The 24,897-nt window shown below is 30.1% G+C and overlaps 2 protein-coding genes across 2 annotated transcripts; one reads left to right on the top strand and one right to left on the bottom strand.

Moving 5' to 3' along the window:
- Positions 1-4,639: 4,639 nt before the first annotated feature.
- LOC124911794 (kirola-like) lies at positions 4,640-5,314 on the bottom strand. The gene is made up of 2 exons (XM_047452312.1): positions 5,096-5,314; positions 4,640-4,942 (listed from the first exon to the last, which is right to left on the bottom strand). Exons 1-2 carry the CDS (start codon positions 5,286-5,288, stop codon positions 4,674-4,676), a joined length of 462 nt encoding a protein of 153 aa, XP_047308268.1. The 5' UTR covers positions 5,289-5,314; the 3' UTR covers positions 4,640-4,673.
- Positions 5,315-17,828: 12,514 nt separating this feature from the next.
- LOC124911793 (kirola-like) lies at positions 17,829-18,504 on the top strand. The gene is made up of 2 exons (XM_047452311.1): positions 17,829-18,032; positions 18,223-18,504. The coding sequence occupies exons 1-2, from the start codon at positions 17,840-17,842 to the stop codon at positions 18,489-18,491; spliced, it is 462 nt and encodes a 153-aa protein (XP_047308267.1). The 5' UTR covers positions 17,829-17,839; the 3' UTR covers positions 18,492-18,504.
- The last annotated feature ends 6,393 nt before the right edge of the window (positions 18,505-24,897 follow it).

Consider the following 24,897-nt stretch of genomic DNA (forward strand, 5'->3'; position numbering starts at 1 on the left):
AAGTTGAATTCTTCAGGAGGCAGAATCAACCACCCCCTCCTCCCCCCATCTACTAACTAGATTAACGTTTTTGAATAATTATTTGTAAACGTTTTCGTTCGATGTTTTGAATAATTTGGTACGTTTTGAACTTTGTTTGGAATTATGAATTATAATTATCTTTTGGTTTATTAATGGGTTCATGAATATTTTTCTATATGTATTCGTTTGCCTTTATTTGAAAATTTTATTGAACATTTTCGATTACACTCTTGTCAAAAAAATAGAAAAATATGGTAATTGCGAAGGTTATTCAAACAACCCTCGATTTTAACTTTCTAAAATTGGTAATTGCGAAAGTTTTCCAATAAACTTTCTCTTTTGACCCTTCTTAAAAAAATCTGAAAATTTTCTATGTGTTGGAAGGGTAATTACGAAGGTTTATTGGAAAACTTTCTCTTTGAACCCTACCTTAAAAAAATCTAAAATTTTCTAAGTGTTGGGATGGGTAATTGCGAGGGTTTATTGGAAAACCTTCGCTTTTGACCCTTCCTAAAAAAATATGAAATATTTATAAGTGTTAGGAAAGTGTAATTGCGAAGGTTTATTGGAAAACTTTCGCTTTTGACACTTCCCAAAAAAAATTGGAAAATATTCTAAGTGTTGGGAAGGGGTAATTGCGAAGTTTATTGAAAAACCTTTGCTTTTGACCCTTCCAAAAAAAAATCTGAAAACTTTCTAAGTGTTGGGAAGGGATAATTGCGAAGGTTTATTGAAAAACTTTCGCTTTTGACTCTTCCTTAAAAAAACTGAAAATTTTCTAAGTGTTGGGAGGGGTAATTGCGAAGGTTTATTGGAAAACTTTTGATTTTGACCCTTCCATAAAAAATCTGAAAATATTTGAAGTGTTGGGAAGGGTTAATTGAGAAGGTTTATTGAAAAACCTTCGCTTCTGACCCTTCCTAAAAAATCTGAAAATTTTTTAAGTGTTGGGAAAGGGTAATTGCGAAGGTTTATTGGAAAACTTTCGCTTTTGACCATTTCTAAAAAAAATCTGAAAATTTTCTAAGTGTTGGGAAGGGATAATTGCGAAGGTTTATTAGAAAACTTTCGTTTTTAACACTTCCCAAAAAATTTGGAAAATATTCTAAGTGTTGGGAAGGGGTAATTTGGAAGGTTTAATGAAAAACCTTTGCTTTTGACCCTTCTTAAAAAAATCTGAAAATTTTCTAAGTGTTGGGAAGGGGTAATTGCGAAGGTTTATTAGAAAACTTTCTCTTTTGACACTTTCCAAAAAAAAATGGAAAATATTCTAAGTGTTGGGAAAGATAATTGCGAAGGTTTATTGAAAAACTTTCGCTTTTAACCCTTTCTTAAAAAAATCTGAAAATTTTCTAAGTGTTGGGAAGTGGTATTTACGAAAGTTTATTAGAAAACATTCTATTCTGACTCTTTCTTAAAAAAATCGGAAAAATATTTAAGTGTTAGGAAGGGGTTTTTGTGAAGGTTTATTGGAAAACTTTCACTTTTGACGTTTCCTTAAAAATCTAAAAAATTCTAAGTGTTAGGAAAGGGTATTTACGAAAGTTTATTGGGAAACTTTCGTTTTTGACCAATCCTAAAGAACATTTTGTTTAAGGTCAGGACCGAGAGATATTTGATAATCTCTCGGTTTTGAATATAGGTATCGAGAGTTAATTAATTAACTTTCGGTATTCATTCCCTATTTTATTTGATTTTTTGCAATTTTTTGTCTAAACAATTTAGTCATATCAAATGTGTTATTTCTTAAGAATTAAAATGTATATGATTGTGTTTGATTATATAAAAAAGTATATATATATATATATATATATGTTTGTGTTTGATGATAATAAGGTTGTGTGTAAAGTTTGATTGTAATGATGTATTGTGATTGTGTAATGTTTTAAGGATATCAAATTTATTAAATTAATGTTGTTCAAGGTTATTATAAGGTGAAATGTCAATTAAATTAACAAATTATGTATTTGTAATACCGAAAATTAATGGTATAACTTTCGGAAATAACTATCAAAACCGAAAGTTATACCATTAACTTTCGGTATTACCAATACATAATTTGTTAATTTAATTGGGATTTCACTTTCTAATCTAGACTCCTAACTAATCTAATCAAGTGTGTGTTGTTTTTTAAAAATTAAGATTGTGTTTAATGTTAAAATATTTATGATTGTGTTTGATTATATAAAGAAGTGTATATGTATGTTTGTGTTTGATGATCATATGAATGTGTATAAAATTTGATCATATGAATTCTGTAATGTTTTAAGGATATCAAATGTGTTAAATTAATGTTGTTCAAAGTCATTAGAAGGTGGAAAACCAATTAATTTAACAATTTATAATTTATAATATCGAAAGTTAATGGTATAACTTTTTGTAATAATCATCAAAATTGAGAGATATACACAAATCTCTCGGTTTTATCTATTTAAAATTAATTGTACATCTGTCAAAACTGAGAGATTTAGACACATCTCTCAGAATTTAAAATGATCAAACCCGAGAGATATGTCCAAATCTCTCGAAAATATGAATAATCAAAACCTAGAGTTATATGAAAACTCTTGGAATTATTCAATGATCAAAACCGAAACTTTCATAATAAACTTTCGGTAATGACCTGATTAAAAAAATAAAACCCTCTTTTCTTTTCCCCGATTGCTTCCTCTCCTCTGTTTCTTCTCTCCGCAATTCCTTCTGCCTGCCCGCACCGCCTTCTGAAATAGATCGACGCCCTGAAGTTGAAGACGACGCCGCCCGAAGACGACGAAGTTGTCCCTGTCTCTCTCCCCAATAGATCGACGATCGCGCCTCCGCATTCAAGTCGTCGCCGCCTAAGGATTCAAGACGACACCGCCTTCAAGCCGTCTCCGCCTACAAATCATGTTGTCGCTGCTTTTCTCCACCTTCAGTTGCTGCTCTTCTCGCCGTCGGATCTACGGCCCGCCACCGCCGCCTTCCGCCTGCAGCTGCTACAACAAGGTTAGTTTTTTTATATTTTTAATTAGGTTAGTCTAAGTGTTAATATTAGCAGTTCTATATATGTTAATTAAAATTTAGGCTATAATTATGTTAGATTAGGTTTGATTGAGGTTCGATTTAGGTTAGATTTTGTTTGATTGAGGGTTTTGGTTAGATTTAGGTTAGATTTTGTTTTGAATATGTTAGAATTGTTAGTTAGATTTTATGAATATGTTTGAATTGTTGGTTATATTAGGTTTGATTTATGTTAGATATGGTTTGATTTTTTGGTTGATTTAGGTTAGATTTGATTTTGAATATGTTTGAATTGTTGGTTAGATTAAGTTATATGTTATATATTAGGATGATTTGGTTACATTAATGAATATTTAGTTAGATTCATGAATATTTGGTTTGATTAAAATGAATATTTGGTTTGATTAATGAATGTATATTTTTTTTGAAATCCCTAAATCTGTATCATTAAATTATACCCATAAAATTTAAATAAAATAAAAGCAGTAATTAGTATTATTGAAGGGAAATTAATATATTAACCAATAAATAGTGTTTGATGATTCTTTTAATTGTTATTTTAAATTCATCAAAATACAAGTAGTCAATAATATACTTCATATGCGTCCCTCAATCTTCCTGTATTTTTATGAATTCCTTTGAAAGTTTATAAGATTGTGGTAGACTTTTGTGCGAGTATCAATATCTAAAAAAAAAAAGAAAAATCAAATTTAAACAATTAAGAATAATAATTCAACTGTTAACTAGCGCTTGATGTCTAAAAAAGGAACAAATCAAATATAAACAAGTTAAGAATAATAATTCAAATGTTAATTAGACCACCTCAAGCCTTTTATATATTGGACTTAGATTTCAATTTAAGTAAAAGTCTCCCTAAATATTTTGCGACAATCATGCTTACATTTTTATAATAACTAGATCAAGAAAATTACATGTTACTAAGAAAATTATATAAATTCAAAAGTTAATTCATCAAAGCAGTCGATGAAAAATAATCTGATTTTTGAAACAAATAATATATATATATTTGAGAAACCCATCGGACAAGTTCAGATGGTATAAGATATTCGTTTCGGAAAAAGATTATACTGAAGTGGAATGCTAAGTCGCCGAAGATAGGAGGTGTGTCGAGCCCAAGTCTTGAAAGAAAGATAATGAGAGGCTATATCGAAGTGATTATCGATAGAGTGGTCAAACAAAACTATTCTAATTTTTAACACAAACAATATAGATATATTAGAGATGTTTAGCAAACTAATCAAATCGTTATATTTTATGTTTTATTTCGGAAACCATTTAACAAGTTTAAATGATAGAAGATATTCGGTTACACAAGGACCTAAACTCACCTGAGGGATTTTCTTTAAAATATTATACAATTTATTTGCAATAAAAATATATAATGCAATATTGAAACTTTTTCACAATTTTAAAATAAAAAAATTGCAAAAACATTTACACAAACACCATTCATCACACAACTAGGCTCAGGCCCTTTTTATTTATTTATGGCATTAACCATCTTTATTACCACATTTATATTTTTTTTCAAAATCATTTATAATTATCCACACATAACATCACACCCACTTTTAGGAAACCCGGTCCGAACCCGGTTTTAAATTATTATAAGCTTTTGGATGGCTAATTACTTAATTATTGAGATGATGAGTATCAATATCCTTTGTCACGGCAATACATAAGTCCAACATGGAGGTGGGATCCTCTACATCCTCATTCAATTTTTCATATTCTGCTGTCCACGTCACCAAGTTGTTCTCTCCATGGGTCTCCACGTGGACAGTGAAGATGCATGTCTTATACAACTCCATTAGGTCACCTTCAATGATCTTAAAGCTCACTAATTTCTTCTCTTCATCTATTGCTTCTATTCTCTGCTTTATCACCTTCTCCTTCCCATCTAATAAACATTTATTCACAAAATTTGTTATAATGAATAAATTATTCATAACTTATAAGCTAATGCTTGGATGAATGAATCATAAGTCATAAGATATAGAATTTAATTCATAAGATAAAAAAAACATCAAAATTGAAAATGACCCATACTTACCTTGAGTGTAATTTCCGACTAAGACAGAACCAACCGATCCCCAATCACCCTCGTGAAGGTCCACATTTTGGATTTTAGTAGGCGTTATGTTGGAGAGTTGGTGAAGCTTAAACCTAAATATTTCATGAAACACATCTCCATGGGATTTGATCTCCACTTGTTTGACCAACTTTGATAACCCAATATGTGCCATGATTGATAGATATATTATCTCTAAATATTGATAGTGAATTTGTTGAATTGCTTTGGTGGTGATTTATACAATTGATGTATCAACTGCTGACATATTAATATTTTTAAATAATATTAATGAGATTTGAACAAAAGCTTCATTTATAAATAAAAATTAAACCAATAATTTGAGCAATCTAATAAGATATTGTTTGGTTTGGGGTAATCTCATTTCCATAGTCAATTAAATCATTAAATATTATTTGTATATTTTATAATAATTTATTTAAATTAATCTATCTAATTAATTTATTTGTTTATTAAACAATTAGATTTATAATAAACTATATCAGGATTTTATTTTAATAAATAAACCCAGATAATTTAAAGTATTTGATTAGATATAGCTGCTACCGTCCAGAAATAGCTGAGTCATATACGTGTCATTAAAAATATGGTCGTGATTCATGTGATCATTAAATTACATTATTGTTCGGTTGAAATTTAATATATTAGGCATATTTTATTTTATTCATTTTTTTTATAAAGTAAGGAGAGCTTTTAAATTAAGACATATAAAAAAATGTCTGACTTAGTTACAAGAGATGAAAGAGACTAGATAGTTGAAATTTGATTTAGTTTTTAAAGTTGTATAATTTTACAACTTTTAAAAAAGACTAACAATTTTGATTTATTTAAAATTTAAAATTAATTATTTTTTAAAGATTTTTGAGTTTATAAATTATTTCAATTTATAATTTTACAAAATAAAGTGAATTGTAAAAAATAATAAATGTAATTGATTTTGAAACTATCATTATTTTTTAGGGTTATTTAGTTAGTATTGTTTTTTAAATTAATTTTATATTTAATTATATATGATAATAATATATAACTAATATTTTTTATAGTAAACTTTTAAGATTTAAAAAAACAAATCAATTTTAGAGTTTAAAAATGATCAACTTATTTACTGTATAAGGAAGAATATGAGTTATGAATATGTATTATACATTTTTCTCTTTATCATTTCAATATTAAATCATATTTTGTTCAATATTTCAATTACTTCTAGAATTTCATAATTAGTTTTTTAAATTATTTCTTTTTATAAAAATGAGTTTTTAATATTTTTCTATTTTTAAATATAAACAAAGTTTTTGAGTATTTAAATTTAAAATATGATTTTATTTAAAATTATAAAATATTTTAAAAAAATAAATTAGTTAACACTTCATTTGAAACCAACTAACATCAAAAATTTTATATATTTATATATATATATTTAAAATTAAAATATTATATAAATAATAAATACATTATTTTAAAATTATATAAATTCACATACATTAGTATAATATTTTTACTAATCTTTTAATTTTGTAAATTTTAAATTAATAAACATATTTTAAAATTATATAAATTATGTGTATATATATTAATATGAAATACATATATAATTTTATATAATTTTAAATATGCATATTTAACATAGAGTTTGGGAGTTGGAAAGAACCAATAAAATTGAATAACTCTAATAAGTGAAAATTTTTTTTTGGAAATGGTTAAAACTATTTTATTAAAATCTTAAAAGTGGAGAGTTAGAAATCAAAATTAGACAAACCTTAGCTATGATTAAGAATGACAATCAAAAGACTCTAAAAAAAATTGATTAGTAGTATTTATATATTTTAAAAATACAGAGATTATAAACAGAAAAGACTACATTCAAACCTAAAAATCACAGCCTAGGATATTCGCATGTCATTTATCTTCATTGAGAGACCTTCTTCCCTTCCTCTTCCTCTAACGATAAAAGGAGATTGTATTGAAGAGGATGATGATTATTGTTGTTTCTCATTTTTAATTCTCTCTTTGTACGAGCCTGTTCTAATTTGATAGAAATAATTGTTTCTGAGAATTTTAGGGCTTTTACCTCTGTTATCTTCAACTTAAATTTATGTATTCTTGTTTTCCTTATCTTCAGCTTTAGCTTCAGACTCCACATCGGTTTTGGAATCTTCTTTATCGGTTTTAGAATTCTCTGTTTCAGCTTTGAAATTTAGGGTTTTTTATATTGAGTTTCCTTAACAACAACTTGAGGTTCATCTTCCATTTTAGGTCTAATCCTTTGCATTACAGAAAATTTTCTTTTCCTTTTCACCTTGATTCCTTTACTTTCTTTCTTTTGTTGTTTTCCTTTTTCTTAGAATCCTTCTTGCTTTCTTTTACAAATGTTTGATCTTTGAGTTTAGCCTCCTCTATTTCCTTCTTTTTCTTTTCTGTTTCGTGACTTTTTTTACTCTTCTTCTTTAGCTTTATCACATTTATTGTGTAGAAAAGTGTTACAAAAATCACATCTTTTTGGTTTCTATTCATAACTATGTCATTATGCTTTCCTTTTCTGTCAACAACTTCCATTTTCATTGGTAGGACACTCATAGGATGCACTTCAATGTTAATTCTAGTAAAGGAGTAAGGACAAGTGCTCTCCTCCATCAGTTATTGAGTCCATATATAATGGTTTCCCAATTCTACTTGCAAATTAAGTGACTAATCGCTTCAGCATTGTACATATGGGCTGTAATGTTCCAGAGCTTGAACCAAAATTGGATAGTTTTCTTTGGTCTGCTCTGTAGATTCATCTCTTCTGACCACTTTTCCAAGTTCATGCAATTTGATCCTATGTAAGTATGCCCATTCTCCAAGATTTCTTTCAGATTTAAGCCATTTTTGAACTATATGAAGTAGAGGTCATGCATGTTTGCAGAAACTTTTTCAGGTCCCTTTTCTCCCCACTGTTTAATTAGAGCCTCTTTGGTAGTTCAGAATGATACTCTGTTTTTCCAATGAAGTTTCTAACCAACACAAACTTTCAGTCTTCAATACATTTCTCCTCTACTTTAGAAGACAGTTTAAATTCAAAAGGAGAGTTGAGTACCTCTACCTTTACTTGGATATCACCCAAGTAGATTTTTCCTTTGTAGGCATGATCTTCAAATTTCTTTTCTAGTTTATTCTTCATTATACCTCGTTGACTTTCTATGTTGAATTACTCATGATAGTGTAGGTCTTGGTTTTGGGATCTTTCATTAACTCCTTCATTGAATTACTCTTGATTGCATTAACTGATTACATTTAAATATCTCCTCATATTATGTTTTCTTTAGTAAATTTCAGTCCTGAGATAATGAATATTGAGTTGGACTGTTATTTGTTGAACTTTCTCTTTACTGATTTGTGATTTCTCCCTTCTTAGCATGCATTAGGAGTTTGGTAATCAGGTGTTTAAGACTATACAAGTTGGCTCTTTCATTATAATCAACCTTCTAAATTCCTTTTTGCTTCCCCTCTTTTCTTGTCACATTTTCTTCAGAATTTTTAACAACAATTGGTTACTTACCTTTGCTACATTCCTATTTCCCCTGAATTATTTCTTCAGCAATTCTATCAAATTTTTTTCAGCTACGTCCCTTAAACCTTCTATCACAAATTCTTTGACTTCCTTATATTGCTTTTATTTCTTCCCATTTTAATGAAAAATAGAATAAAGCAACAAAGAAGAGCAATTACAAAATAGTGTACACCAGAAACCCTAACTATACAAAACAGGGTAAATTAGAAACCCTAACATTCCAAACAAACTTTGTAGATGAATGACCGACCTAGAAATTAAAGTCGATATTGTGTTGTTCGTGCCGATTGTGTCGATTGTGTCAATCGTGCGCACGTTTGACAAACAACATTAAGCAACTAACAACGTGATCACAATAAGCGAACCGCAACTTTGATACCGTACAAATCGTGTCGATCGTATATTCGTTATGAGAGAATTTCCTGCCGAAATTTTCGCCGAAAACCTAAAATCTCAAAACTTTTCTCTCTCTTCCTTTGTATGGATGTTAAGTGAGAATTTAAATGAACCCATTTTTAACATTTTTAATAGTACATATACAATGTAAATGAATTAATCATACAAATACTTAAAACTTTTTTCCTAGGCACAATATAAAAAAAAAAATCTTTAGATTTGCAACAGGTGGTTTGTAACAATATTTACTTTAAAACTGGTCATTAGTCATTATCTTAGTTTTATTCAAGAGGCTCGCAATTAAAACTGTAATTATATCAAATATATATTGCAAATCAACCAATTGCAAATTTGCATTATCGAGTACAATACCGGTTCTCATATAATTTGCACTAAAACCCAAAATACTGCAAACTGTTGATTGAAAAGATAAAAAATACGATATCTGGCTAGGTAGCGAAAAAACTTTTTTATGCAGGGAGGATCGAACTTATCAAAACCGTATTCATGAGCATAGTTGGCTACTAGGCGTAGCAGATGGTCATTCTGAAGAAGGTAATGAAGGAGCTCGACACGCTAATGAGGAACTTTATCTAGGGCAGTAGCAGAAGAGGGGGAAATAAAGTTAAATGGACCGCTCTCTATAAACCGAAGGACGAGGGAGGCATCGACTTGAAGAACTTTATCGAGTGGAACAAGGATCTCACTTTTAAGCATCTGTGGGCTTTGGAGCGCAATTAGGAGTCACTATGGATCAAATGTGTGCATACGAGGTGTATGAAACATGAAACCAGTATCTGGACCTGCGAAATTCATGAAGGTATGAGCTGGTCTCAAAAAAATATTCTTAAACTAAGAAGCGATATTGCAGATCTTTATGACATCTAACTAGGGGACAGGAAATACACTCTATTTTGGCACGACCCCTGGTTCGAAAACCAGCATATCATCCATAAGGAGGAGTTTCAAAATACCCGTATCAGAAGGGACTACGCAGAAGCGAAAATTAGAGACATTAATGACGGGAATTGGGACTTACTCCTAAGAAAAATCCAAAATGACAGAGGATACTTAATCATATGAGTAACATACAACTACACGACAGACCGGATATTCATGAATGGAAAGTTGAGGACAATGGGAAGCTGGTAACGAAGAAAATATGCGAGGTAACCCGGGAAAAAGCGTAGAAAGTAGAATTGGCTCCTCTTGTATGGTAAACGAAGATTATCCTTACACACCATTTCATCCTTTGGCTCGCCTTCTGAGAAAGACTCAACACTCGTGATCATATCAGCAAGTATATGAGCATTCCAGACGTGAGCTGTCTTCTATGTAAAGGAAATGAAGAAACCATAGATCACCTATTCGGGAGTTTCTGTATTGCTTCGGAGCTTTGGGACAGATTCTATAAAGGTCTAGAGCTGATCAGTTTCCCGAACGAATGGAATGAAATCAAAGAAGCAGCACTACTCAAAGCCAAAAGAAATAGATTTGCTACAAGCGTGTTCAAGTGCGGCTTTGGAGCAGTGGTGTATAACATTTGGCAAGAATGGAATGCAAGAGTATATGGCAGAACCCATAGGAGCGTTAAAGAGTTATGGAAAGATATTGTATCGGATTGCAGTGCCCTCGCGGGAACGTGGAGAAGAATTCCAAGCATGGAGCAGAACTAGAATATCTGTAAGAACTGGAATTTATCATTTTTTAAACTCACTAGAATTGAAAACATTGTAATTAGATAATTCATTTACGTTTTTAGCTTTTTACCTTTTATTCAGAATGTTATGACTTCAAAATCATTTTAGGCCTATCTAGAATGATCTCCTAAACTCGTGGTTTTTTTCCCGTTTTGGAAATTTTTAATGAAATGACGGTAAGTCATTTTCCCAAAAAAAAACCCAAAATAATGTAAAAAAAATCTTTTATTCGATAAAGTTGTAACTAACCATGGTTAAAAATATTTATACCCGATTAGTTTGCATTAACTTTTGCAAATGTATCCGCCTTGGGTTTGCAATATTCAATATGAATTATATTCGAATGCTTAATATTTGAAAATGATGCAATACAATTTTCGGTAGTTTATGCAATTATTTCTTTAATATCTTTTATTATATATATATATATATATATATATATATATATATATATATATATATATATATCCAAATTTGTGGTAGTTTGTGCAATAATTTTCTTCAATAACTTCGATAATATATATATCCGAATTTGCGGTATTTTGACATGGTAGATCCATATTTCAGCAACAATTGTAAACATTTAAAAACAAAACAATTTTTAAAATTACATTTATTCAATGTATAAGTCAAATATTAGTATTTAATTTTTTGGAATTAAAGTAGATGGAATCGAAACGTTCATGGCCCACAATTTAAATACATGATTGAGTTTTATCAAATACATGTTGAATAAAAAAATAATTTAAGTTACCCAATCCATACTTCAAAATAAAAATCCTTACAAAATAAACTTAATCTAATATATCCTTTCACGATAAAGTTCATAAACTTTGTCCTTTCTAATTCTAATGTTTATCTACTCTAAGGAAGAAGTTTAATAAATCACTTATAGGCTTGTTTCTAATGTCGGTTTATATTTCTCACCAAGGCATAAGTCTAATTATACAAGAAAGAAAATAAGATTTTCGAATAAAATAAATTTACCTATATAAAAATGATAACAATATTATATATTAAATTTCAACCACTCCTTCGGGAACAACCGACCAAATAATTTTATGAGCATATTAATCAAATAATCGCACGTACGTATGCATGAATGATAGCAGCTAATTATCATTAATTAATCACTTTGTTTGATCTGAGTTTATTTATTATAAGAAAATCCATTTATGGTTTATGCTGAGATGTCTTGAATTGACGAGGAAAGAAAGAGAATATTGAACAAAAAAAAGTATATATTTTTGGTGTGTAATCTTGATTTAAGGAAATAAGATTAACACAAAAGGAAATGTGATGTTTTGTTATAGTAATATAACTACGAAAATATTGTGATAATATTTTGGATATTATTTGCCAAAATATTGTGTTGACCTAGTTGAAGCCTATTTAAAGGTGTAGTCGGGGGACCGAGTGTTATATAATCTCGTGTCATAACCCTAGTCTGTACTAATGTAATCTCTGTTCTGATCTCCTAATAAGATTCTCTATTTTTGGTGGACGTAGACAAGTTTTATCTTCGTGAACCACGTTAAAATTTTTGTCGTTCTTCATTGCTTACGTCATCTCACGCGTTCCGTTACAACAAACTGGTATTAGAGCTTCAAGTTATTCGATTGTTTGTTCCTTTAATTGAGATGGCAGTAGTAAGAATCAAGACGACACGTACAAGAGGAGAAGACAATGTGGCAAATCAAGAGGCGGGCTTTACTGAAACAACAGGGCTTATGGGGGCCGCTAAAGTTATCGACAAGAGCAGAAATAACCGTTGAGATTATCATTCTAGAGGAGAAGATAATATGGCAGATAAATATGCGGGTTCTACTAAAACGACATGACTTATGGGTTGCTAAAGTTATCGGTAGGAGCAGAACAACCATCGAGATTATCAATCTAGAGGAGAAGATAATGTGGCAGATGAAGATGCGGGCTCCACTGAAACAATAGGGCTTATGGGGGTCGCTAAAGTTGTCAACATGAGCAGAAACAACTGTTGAGATCGTCATTCTAGAGGAGAAGATAATATGGAAAATTAATATGCGTGCTCTACTAAAAAGACATGGCGTATGGGCTTACTGAAGTTATTGATAGGAGCAAACAACCGTTGAGATTGTCATTTTGGAGGAGAAGATAATGTGACAGGTCAAGATGCGAGCTCTACTACAACGACATGGCTTATGGGCTTACTAAAGTTATCGGTAGGAGTATAACAACCGTTGAGATTGACATTTTGGAGGAGAAGATAATGTGGTAAATCAATATGCGGGATTTACTAAAATGACAGGGCTTATGGAGTTGTTGAAGTTATCGGTAGGAGAAGAACAACCACTGATATTGTCATTCTAGAGGAGGTGAATACATCATAACCATTCACCTACGAAGAAACTATATTTGTTTTTGAAGTTGCTGAAGTTATTTGTAGGAGAAGAACAACCGCTTATATTGTCATTCTGGAGGAGTTGAATACGTCAGAAACATTCACCTATGAAGAAACTTTATTCGGTTATGAAGTTGCACAATGATTTTCTGTAGTGGGAGTATTCAAGTCAAGGTGGAGATTTACTGAGTCGACTTGAATATTTGGGTTAACAAAGGAGTTGTTAAGTTGTCTTGGAGACAACTCTAAATCTAGAAGAGAGAAGTGGTAGATCATCTAGGCCACCACTAGCATTGACTAATGCATTCGGGCTATCTATGGCATTGACTAATGCATATGAGCCATCTATTTCATTGACTAATGCATCTGGGCCATCTATGGCATTGACTAATACATCTAGCAACATCTCTGGCATTGACTAATGTATCTAGGCCACATCTGACATTGACTAATACATCTGATCCATCTCTGGTATTGACTAATGCATCTAGGTCATCTCTAACATTGACTAATGCATCTGGCCATCTCTAGAACTGACTAATGCATCTGGGCCATCTTTGGCATTTACTTATGCATCTGGACTATCTATAACATTGACTAATGCATTTGGGTCATCTCTGTCATTAACTAATGCATCTGGGTCACATCTCACATTGACTAATGTATTTGAGTCATCTCTGGCATTGACTAATGCATATAGGTCATCTCTAGCATTGACTAATGCATCTGGGCCATCTTTGGCATTTACTAATGTATTTGGGCCACACTTGATATTGACAAATATATCTGGGCCATCTCTGACATTGAAAAATACATCTAGGTCACATCTGACATTGACTAATGTGTTTAGGCCATCTCTGGTATTGATAAATATATCTGGGCCATCTCTGGTATTGACAAATATATGTGGGTCACATCTAGCATTGATTAATGTGTCTGTGCTATTATGGTTTGCAATAATTGGAGTATTCAAGTGAAGGTGGAGATTTGCTGAGTAGACTTAAATATTTGGGTTACCTAAGAAGATGTTAATCTATCTTGGAGACAACTCTGGATCTAAAAGATAGAGACGAATACATTTGGGTCATCCATCACCGACGAGTGCATTTGGGCCATCTAGCATCGACAAGTGCATTTGGACCATCCAGCACCGGCAAGTGCTTTTGGGCCATCCGGCACCGACAAGTGCATTCGGGTCATCCGGCACCGGCGAGAGCATTTGGGCCATCCGGCAAGTGCATCTGGGCCATCCGGCATCGGCGAGTGCATCTAGGCCATCCAACATCAGCGAGTGCTTCTAATCCATCCGGCACCAGCGAGTGCATCTAGGTCATCCGACACCGACGAGTGCATCTAGGCCATCTGGCATTGACGAATGCATTTGTTAAGTTGTCTTATAACAACTTTGGATCAGAGAGAGGAGATAGAATATTTGGGCATTGATTAATGCATTTGGGGTATTTGAGGGAATTCAAGTCAATGTGGAGATTTGTTGAGATTTCTTAAATTGATGATGCAAGGAAAAAGAATATTTTACAAAAAGAAAGTATATCATTTTGGTGTGTAATCTTGATTTAAGAAAATAAGATTAACACAAAAGGAAATGTGATCTTTTGTTATGGTAATATAACTAGGAAAGTATTGTGATAATATTTTGGATATTATTTGCCAAAATATTGTGTTGACCTAGTTGAAGCCTATTTAAAGGTGTAGTCGGGCACTTCAAAAAGTTTAAGTCTTTGCCTTGAGAGAATCGTTTTCAGTCCCAGTATTGTATCTGTTAGGGTTTCGAGGGACCGAGTGTTATATAAACTCGTGTCATAACCCTAGGTTGTAGTGATATAATTTTTGTTTTGATTTCCTAATAAGATTATCTCTTTCTGATGGACGTAGCCAAGTTTTATCTTGGTGAACTACGTTAAAATTTGTATCGTTCTTTATTGCTTACGTCATCTCACGCGTTCCGTTACAACAGTTTATAATAATATAGAAGTAGATTATTTAGACAAAAATTATTTTATAAAAACTAACATTAAAAATTTATAATAAAAAAAAAGAAAGTACAAACAATTTAGTAAGTTTTTTTTTTAATTTAGTAACTCCACAATCAAATTTAGTATTTTTGAAAGTATAATAGGTACAATGTTCCATATATATTTAACTAAGTTTAAGATCTCATTTTACATTAACTTGTTTTAAATTATTCCTTATATATTTATTTTTATTTGAAATTACTTCTTATATATTTAGATATTTTTTCAAATTTATAGTTGAATATCTAAATCTATTTAAAATATTATATGTTAAAAATTTGCAAAACAAAATTTCTCTTATACGTGATACATTCATTTTTAAGTTTTACTACTGACAAAGTTTTCATATTCATTTTGAGATTACTTTTTCATCTTTATTATCAAACGACAACGCATATATAATATTTCATTTCCAGACAACCTGGGACGGACCCAGAAATTTGAGTTGGGTAGGCTTGAAAAATATTTGAGGTGTTTAAGAAAATGACAGGAAATTTATGGATAAAACGAGCGAATAAACATAAATTTGACCCATTTTTTAATAATTAGATAAGAAACTATTGATTTGAATTAAATTAAAAATTATTAAAATTATTAAAAATATTAAATATATTAAATGTCATATCCCATTTTTACCGTAAATTTTTTTAGTAACATATATACCCTATCAAGTATCAACATCTTTCTTTCACTATCCTAGAAGAGAGAATTTATCCACATATTTTATTAATGGGTAAATGAATACAATAAAAAATAAGTCATTTTAATATTTTAACTATTAATTATTTAAATAATATGAGTTAAAAAAAATTAGATTGAAATTTGAACATTATTAGTTGTATAAAATAATTTTTTTTTTATAATTTACATCAATTAAGCTTAACTCGCTAGTGTATATTACCATTATTTAATATTAAAAAATATATATTATTAATAAATCAACACATGGGTTTTGTATGGGAGGTGAACGTTTACAACATGCAAGTAACCTCTAAAAAAATTAGGGGTGGACTTAAGTCCACCTCAGCCTTCTCTGTAGACAACAATATTGCAGACTAAAACGAGAACGATATTTTTACTCATTTGTCTCCCAAATATTTAGATATTGTATATTTATGTTGTGCCCCAAAATCAACTCTAAATAATAAAGAATATTGATGTTGAAGAAGAAGACAATAGTCATATAAATATAGTTAAAATATATATATAATATGATAAGAATTTATAAAATATAATATTGTAATACAAAACTCGTACTATGTTTGAATGTGTCGGTTAGACAGGACTTACTCCAAAAGAACAGTTATCCCTTAGAGAGAATGAATTGGAGGTGAAAATGAATGTAAATTGATTTGAAGACGAAATAAGTTTATCAGTCAAAATTAGGGGTGTAAACGAGCTAAGTCGAGCTCGAACTAGCCATGACTCGAGTTCGGCTGGAGCTCGAGCACGAGCTCGATCGAACTTTCAATATTAAGCTCGAACTCGGCTCGATCATATAACCATAGGCTCGAGTTCGGCTCAAAATGCTCGAATTTAAATAAATTTATATATTATTTTTTATTTAAATAAAAACTTAAATCACTATTCATCAATCATAAGTTCACCACACATATTAATAAAATAAAAAGACAATCATAAATAAAATAATATTACAGTATAATTATATTTTGATTTGATTTATTTAAAAAAAATTATGTTTCTATAATTAAATTAACATTAAATTTATTTATTTTCTTAGAAGTATTATATAATATATATTTTTTAATTTATAAATATTATTTTGGTATATCTTCTTATACCAAAATATTGAAAATCGCATATCTTTTACGTATCAATAATTTTGGTATCAGTATCATAAGTAATAAGCCCATAAATAGTCTTATGGGCATGTTTTAAATTTTGGTTAAAATGTAAAATATAATAAAAATAAAAGTACAAATAATTTAGGCTCGAAAAAGCTCGACGAGCCATCAAGCGAGTCTTACTTAAGCTCGAATTCGGCTCGAATCTTAAACGAGCTGGCTCGAGCTCGGCTCGAATTTGATTTTGACCGAACTCGAATCGAGCTTTGACCGAGTAGCTCACGAACGGCTCGGCTAATTTACACCCCTAGTCAAAATAAGCTATAATCCAAATATTAAAAACATAACATAGTTGTATCATTAGGTGATTGATGGTTTTTAATTTGTTATTAAAAGTTCAAATTTCAATCATAGAATAAGAATTATTAATACTTGTAGTTGAGTTCTTATTTTTTACTGTTTAAAAGAGCATAAATATTTCAAATAAAAATAAATGTATAAGTAACAATTTCAAATAAAATAATATATAGATATTTAAAAAAGAGTTAAATATAAAAGGAATATTATATCTATTATCCATATTTGTAGTGATTTAATTGACTAGGGAAATGAAATTACCCCTACCAAACAAGTTCTAATTAATTAGGTTGTTCAAATTATTGGTTTTAATTTTTATTTATAAATGTAGATTTGGTTCAAATCTCATTAATATTATTTTAAAATATTACTATTTGAGTGGTTAAGACATCAATTTGTTTAAATCACCACTCAGGCCTATAGCAACAAGAACCAAGCAATTTCTCAACTTCACTATCAACACTTAGAGATAATATATCCATCGATCATGGCACATATTGGATTGTCAAAACTCGTCAAACAAGTGGAGATCAAATCGGATGGAGATGTGTTTCACGAACTTTTTCGGTTTCAGCCTCATCACATTTCCAACATATCCCCGACTAACATCCAAAATGTGGATCTTCACGAGGGCGATTGGGGAACTATTGGGTCCGTCATTTTCTGGAACTACACTCATGGTAAGTATTAATAACCACACATATGTTTTTATTAAGTTTTACTATTATTTTGTGATCTACTTAAAATTTGTACCAAGAAAATTAATTTTTTTACTTTAGTTATAATTCATATCCATCCAATCGATCATGGCCTATATAAGTTATGAATAATTTCTTCATTATAACAACAAAATTTGTGACTAAATGTTAGATGGAAAGGAGAAGGTGGCAAAGGAGAGAATAGAAGCAATAGATGAAGAGAAGAAATCAGTGACCTTTAATGTTATCGAGGGTGACCTGTTGGAGTTGTACAAGATATGCATATTCACTGTCCACGTGGACACTGACGGAGAGAATAACCTGGTGACGTGGACAGTAGAATATGAAAAATTGAATGAGGATGTAGAGGATCCTACCTCCATGTTGGACTTTTGCATTGTCTTGACCAAGGATATCGAGACTCATCATCTCAACAATTAATGAATGAATTAATTAGCCAATCAGCATGTCAATTAATTAATTAAGGAAGCTTATTAATAAAATAAGATCGTGTTTGGATTGTATTGCCTAAAAGTGAGTATTATCTTTTGTGTGGATAAATTATGATGCCTAAATAAATTGTAAAGGGGAGCCTATGTTTGTTTCAAGCATAATGTATATGTTTGTACGTGTTTGTAAGTATTTGAGTGTGTATATGAATTATTTAATTTCCTTTTTATTAAATTAATTATTTATTCTATTTCCTCTTTAGGGTTTGTTGGATGTTGGTTGGTATGAGAGTTTTTAATTAATTTTTTTAATTATTTGTGTTTTTAATTATTTGAATTTTTAATTTGTTGATAATTTTTTTTTAAATTTAAAATATATATTTTATAAAAATAAAATAAAAGTATTTTAGTTAATAAATTAAGTAATTTAATATATAAAAGTAAATATTATATAATATAAAAATTTTAGATGTTAAATAACTAATATCAAACTAGCTATAAAGCATAAGCTTGTTACTAAAGCCTCCTAAGCTTGAAATGATGAAGGCTTAATATATATATATATATATATATATATATATATATATATATATATATATATATATAAAATGAAATAAAATATTTTTCAAAATCATATATTTTGACTTTGAGAACATAAAATCTAGAAAGTTGATCATGATATTTAATGGGTTTATCTAATGAAATTGAGATAAAATATCAAAATCAAATCAATGTGAATAATGAGAAAAACAAACATTTCCAATCAATTTTGTTCATTTCAAAACAATTTGAGTTAAAACGGGATTATAGATTTGGAATGTCTGGTTAATTCTCTTTAATTTATTTTTTTCATTAGCTTGAGGTTAGGGATGTCAACGGGTATCTTACATGCAGTTGGGTGACGGGGAATGGAGTACCTATTCTGAACCCAATATTTTTTTACTATCTGACCCCGACCCCGAACATGATAAATATCTCTATTTGTATCTCATTCCCGATTTGTCGGTACTCGATTCCCAACAGATACCTCATTACCCGCTTAAAATATGAATTTATATTGTAATTATTTTCCAAATATACTAAATATTAAAACATAAATAAAAATAGTACTGACATGTATTGCATATTTATCTTGTAAAAATTGAAAAATATAACAACTTTGTTGTTATTACATATTGTATTCAACAAAAACTAAAAGGATTGTGAAAAAAATTAAAAAAAATTTTGAATTCGAATAAAAAGTGGAGTGAATAAAAAGAAAAAAAATTATTATTAAAATATTGAAAAATTAAGAGTTATGGGGAAGATAAACTGAAATGATGTTGTTGTGGAGTGTGTATAAGTTACATAAATAATATATTTATTGTAAATTTGTAATGATTGTAAAATTTGAAAAGTTATTTTAAACTTTATTTAATATATATATATATATATATATATATATATATATATTTATATTTACCATTAATATTTCGGGTATCGAGTTTGGGTTTTGCACCTCTTTCTCCCGACTCCAAATCTGATCGGGTAATCCTTTTCATTCTCAATCTCCAATTCTACCCCCAATTTAAAATACATAAACGCGACCATCGGATACACATGGATTTCAGATATACTGGTACCCATTTACATCCACCTAAATTTAGTATTAATGAAACAAATGAGAAATGTTATAATTATTTATTAATATTTGATTTTGATATTGAAACAAATGTGAAAAAAGTGAAGTTTGAAGTTGATTTCCATTCATAGTTATTGATTTTGATTATATAATGGTTAACTAAAATCTTAAATTTAATTTATTTTTGATATTTTACAATTTTAAAAAAGTTTAGTATAAATAAACTCTTACATTAATTAAAATTTTACTATGTTTAATTTATTAATATTAAATTTTATGAATTTATTATTTTTTCGATTTTATATAAGTTTACATAATTAAAATTAATTTATATTTATAAATTAAAATAATATTATTTATTCAAATGAATAGAGTACTATAACTACTTTGGTAATTATAACTAATTTTTAAGTCTTTTAGTTATTATTATTTATACTTTTTTTTTTAGGAAAACGATTAAAAACATTTCATTAAAATCTAAAAGTGGGAGGGTTAAGAATAAACAAATTTTAACTATGATTAAATGATAACAATCAAACGATCCTAAAGAACCTAATTATTATTTATACTTAATTATATATAAATAATCATAATATATTACACATATATTTTTAAAATAAACTATTATAATTTTAAATACTCTCTCAATATTAATGTCAAAATAACCAACAATTTAAAGTAAAAAATTTGTCTTAGATATTAATTAATTTATTTTTTATTACAAGTACTCTTTAAATTAATAATAATATCCATTACCAAATACTAGATTAATGATTGTTTGATAAATTAATGTATTTCAGTTTAAGTTTTATTTTTGAAAGTTTCAATTTTGGTTTTACAAATAACCAAATTTTAGTTATTTTTATGAGAATTTAAGATTCTCACACTACCCACTACAATTTTACTTAAAATCACAAACTTAATAAATTAAAATCTTAGAATTTGTGTCGTTAGGTAAATAAAATCTGAAAAACATTTGGAGTTCTTTATATATGAATAATAAATCAGCACACACAATATGTTGATTATGATTTTGCACTAAAACTTTAATCATGGTACCAAAGAACGGCGCAAAAATACGTAAAAACTCTGAGCGATTAACAATAAACAACTTTCCAACAAGTTGAAGCAAACAACGATTTGAGGTTATCTAAACATTAATCAATTATACTACTATATTTTTTAAATCAAAGAAATTTGATTATAAGGTTTTAGATCGAGATAAATGTAGAGATTACACTTGTAATGATATCACTAATGAGAACTAAGATAATGCAATGTTGTAACAAATAGCTTACAAAATCCCCAAACAAAATGAACACTAATATATTCCATCATATATGTTAGGTATTTATTGATACAATACTACACACTGACGCGGATAATGAAACAAGTTTCGAATAATGAATCAAAGAATGAGTTGGCGCAATGCTTACAATAGAAATATTATCCGTTCATTTACTCACCTCCAAATGTTGAGGAATCAAATGTTGATGTCTGTGCGTTTAGATCTAGTATTGGTGATATCTTGTGCCCCTTATAGTAAATCTTGGAGTGCTATAGTTATCGGGAGTACACATTGGCTGTTGAGGATACAATGTGGGGAGGCCGCATTAAATTGCGTTGAGCTGGTAGAGGGGGAGTGCATTGTAACTGTAAAAATCTCCCACCAATCTGCTAAATAAAAAAAATTGCATATTAAAAGCAATGTTTAAGTATAAATTTAGAAAATCAATTCATCCATTTAGAAAAGGTAGAAGAATTTGATTTTGCTTCCTCAAATTCATTTTGCATTTATAAAAATGACTCAAATTGATCATTCTTAGAATTAAAAAACTAGTATTTTGTCACTATCATCAAAGTTAAAAATGGTAATGATATTTTTTTTCATTTGCTAAATATTTTTTTTCTAGATTGTTATAAAATTATTGTTTGAATCAAGATCAAGATTTGTAAAAGTACAAGTTGGCCCGGCTAAAGTTGATCCTATCAGTCAAGTTCAAAACACCGGTCCTAAGGATACTGTTTTTTCAAGAATATTTCCTATTCAAAAAGTCGGTCCTGATAATACCAGTCCTGGTCAGGGTACCGATCATAATAAAGCAGATCCTAGTCATACCGGTCCTGTAGTTTCTCATCATGCTGATCCTAGTCATACTGGCCCTACTAACCCTAGTTTTGCCCTCACTGTTCTCAGATCTACTCATGTCACTAAATTAGATAATACTGGTCATGATGCAACCGGTACTACTAATGCAGGATTTAGCTGTTCTTAGATGTTTTGAAAAGTTGAGAGAGTCCTCTACCATGTTGGTTTGTAATCAGAGTAACATTGACGCCCTTAACCTCTTCAAATTGGCTGTTGAAGATGATGCGACGAAGACATGATCAAACTAGACATGTCGTTAGTCTTTAGTTCATAACTAATGCCATAGGTCATTGCATTTGGATTGAAAAATATGGTTAGAAAGCTAAGAGTTATTCTGTTCATATGGAAGTGGTCTAGTGTCTCCATACATCAGCTGGGATAGTCAATTTTTCTCAACAATACGATGGAAGCTCACCCACTCCATTCTAGGAGCGAACTAGAGCATGGACTGACTTTGAAAATTCATATCTTTTATTTGGCATAACCATCTTTGAGTTAGCTTTTATATGAAACTAAGTATTATTGGTGGGTAGAAATACAGCCCACGTTAGGTCGCCCTTAATCCAAGGTATCCATTTCGAGACCCTTGACGTTCCATCGAAAATTACATGGACCTTAGGCTAGTCTTGAAGATTACTTCCAACATCAATGTGGAATCTAACAAGTTGAAATTTCAAACGCTATTGGTTCAGCCTCAATGGTGACCTGAGTCAAAAGTTATGGTCATTTGAAGTTTTAGTTGATCTAGAATTGTCTAACAATTTTATAAAAATTCTAAAAATTCCAAAAATTCCAAAAATTCAGGGGTGATCAAAAATATTATTTTTAACAAAAATAACATTTTCCCATAATTTTTTGGGGCTGTTTGAAAAACAGATTATTTTGGAACGCTCATTTCAGGAGCTCCATAGTCTGAAAATTATGAAATTATCGTTGTAAATTCAAAAAAATATTTTTGACCTCCTTATAAATCTTCAGAATTTTCGGAACACTTTCAGAAAAAATCCCGTTTTATCAGTCATATTAGGTGTATCGAAACCCGAAAAGTTATGTAATCGAGAACAAAGTGTTTCTAAAAATATATTAGACATGCACAAGTACTCTCAAGATTTTCTAACCCTTTTAGTAAAATTTTCGATTTCGGTTGTTGCATGCTTTGGTGCTCCAATTTGCCCTTTTCGTTTCTCTCCTAAGACAAGCGCTTAAATTGAAAGGATCGGTATAGGATTGAGTAACTCCAAAAAAGTTAGGAAGGAAAATAATGAATCGAAAACTAAGGAAAGGAAAAATATGAAAGAAAATAACTCAAGTTCCAAGAAGAATGAAGAGGTGAATCCTAATGAGACCGTGATTTTTTAAGCTAGTCCTTAGACATTAAACCTAAGTGCTTTTTTCCCTCTTGCTATTCTAGATCCCGAAACTCCTATTGATAGCATTCAAAAGAGGAAACTTGGTACACATGATAAGAGCACAGACAAGGACATACTAAAGAAGATTGGATCAGTTGAAGGAAATGGTTTTGTTGAAAACACAAGGTTTGGATGGGATAAAAAGAATAATAAAACACAAAAAGATAGCAACCCTGAAACAGTCATCTCCTTAGCTCCTCATGTTGCTGCAACTCCTAGCAAAGAGAGCCCTCCGGCTGATAATAAAGATCCTACTGTTGGTCCATAGTGGTCAATGAGGTAAAATGAAATAACAAACTTGGAAGGACTGAGAAACCAGATGAAGAAGCTGTTCTTTCAAGTCAACAAACATGAGATCATTATGGCTAAGAAAGAAGCGACCAACTGAATGTTCAATTTAACAACCATTATCTAAAATATTGGAATCTATTCAACAAGGACCAATATGATGAAGTGATCAAATGGACGGTTGATTCCATGAAGGAAATATCAAAATGTGATAAAACGACGGTGTACACAATCATGAGCAACCCAAACAGAACCTGGCATGAAGGAAAAGTTTGGAATGGAAATGTTATGCTTTATCTAGAAAAAGGAAAATTCCAAATAGACACCCTATTCCCAAAGGTAATTACTCTTGATCATCCAACCCGGTTTGAACTTCCACCAGAAATTGAAAAAAATGCGTAAAGGCATGAGATTTTGTCATAGTTGGTCATTTCATGGGTAATATGAAAGCACCATTTGCTGTGGTTAGAAGAATGTTGATGGGTAAGTAGGAATCATCTGGTCTAAAAAGCATCACAATCAACGATCATGGATTCTATTTTCTATCATTCCGTAATGGAAGCAAAAGCCGATTATTGAGAGTTAGTATACCTTTATCAAAGGTAGAAGATTCAAGTTGTACAAGTGGAGCGAGGAACTTAATACTAATCATAGACCGCCTGAACTAGAACAAATTTGGGTGAATCTAAAGAATGTTCCACCACACTTATTCAACATAATGGGTCTGGCTGGTCTAACTTATATATCAAGTATAATAGGTAAACCACTTATGTTTGATCCAGCAATGGAAGGCTACGAGAGAGCGACTCTGGACATAGTTAGTGTTGAAATACATCCAAGTAGCTCTCTCCCGATCAAGCTTGAACTAAAGGATAGACTAGGGAATATGTTTGATATTGGAGTTCAGTATGAATGGAAGCCCAATCGATGT

Source organism: Impatiens glandulifera, chromosome 8, assembly GCF_907164915.1.
Source record: "Impatiens glandulifera chromosome 8, dImpGla2.1, whole genome shotgun sequence".
NCBI classification, from domain to species: Eukaryota; Viridiplantae; Streptophyta; class Magnoliopsida; order Ericales; family Balsaminaceae; genus Impatiens; species Impatiens glandulifera.

What these genes read in the sequence shown, in the direction of transcription:
- LOC124911793 (XM_047452311.1), top strand. Translation starts at nt 17,840, where the DNA reads ATGGCACATATTGGATTGTCAAAACTCGTCAAACAAGTGGAGATCAAA. An exon ending in TTTCTGGAACTACACTCATG is followed by an intron (nt 18,033 to 18,222) that starts GTAAGTATTAAT and finishes ACTAAATGTTAG; the next exon opens with ATGGAAAGGAGAAGGTGGCA.
- LOC124911794 (XM_047452312.1), bottom strand. Translation starts at nt 5,288, where the DNA reads ATGGCACATATTGGGTTATCAAAGTTGGTCAAACAAGTGGAGATCAAA. An exon ending in AGTCGGAAATTACACTCAAG is followed by an intron (nt 4,943 to 5,095) that starts GTAAGTATGGGT and finishes AATGTTTATTAG; the next exon opens with ATGGGAAGGAGAAGGTGATA.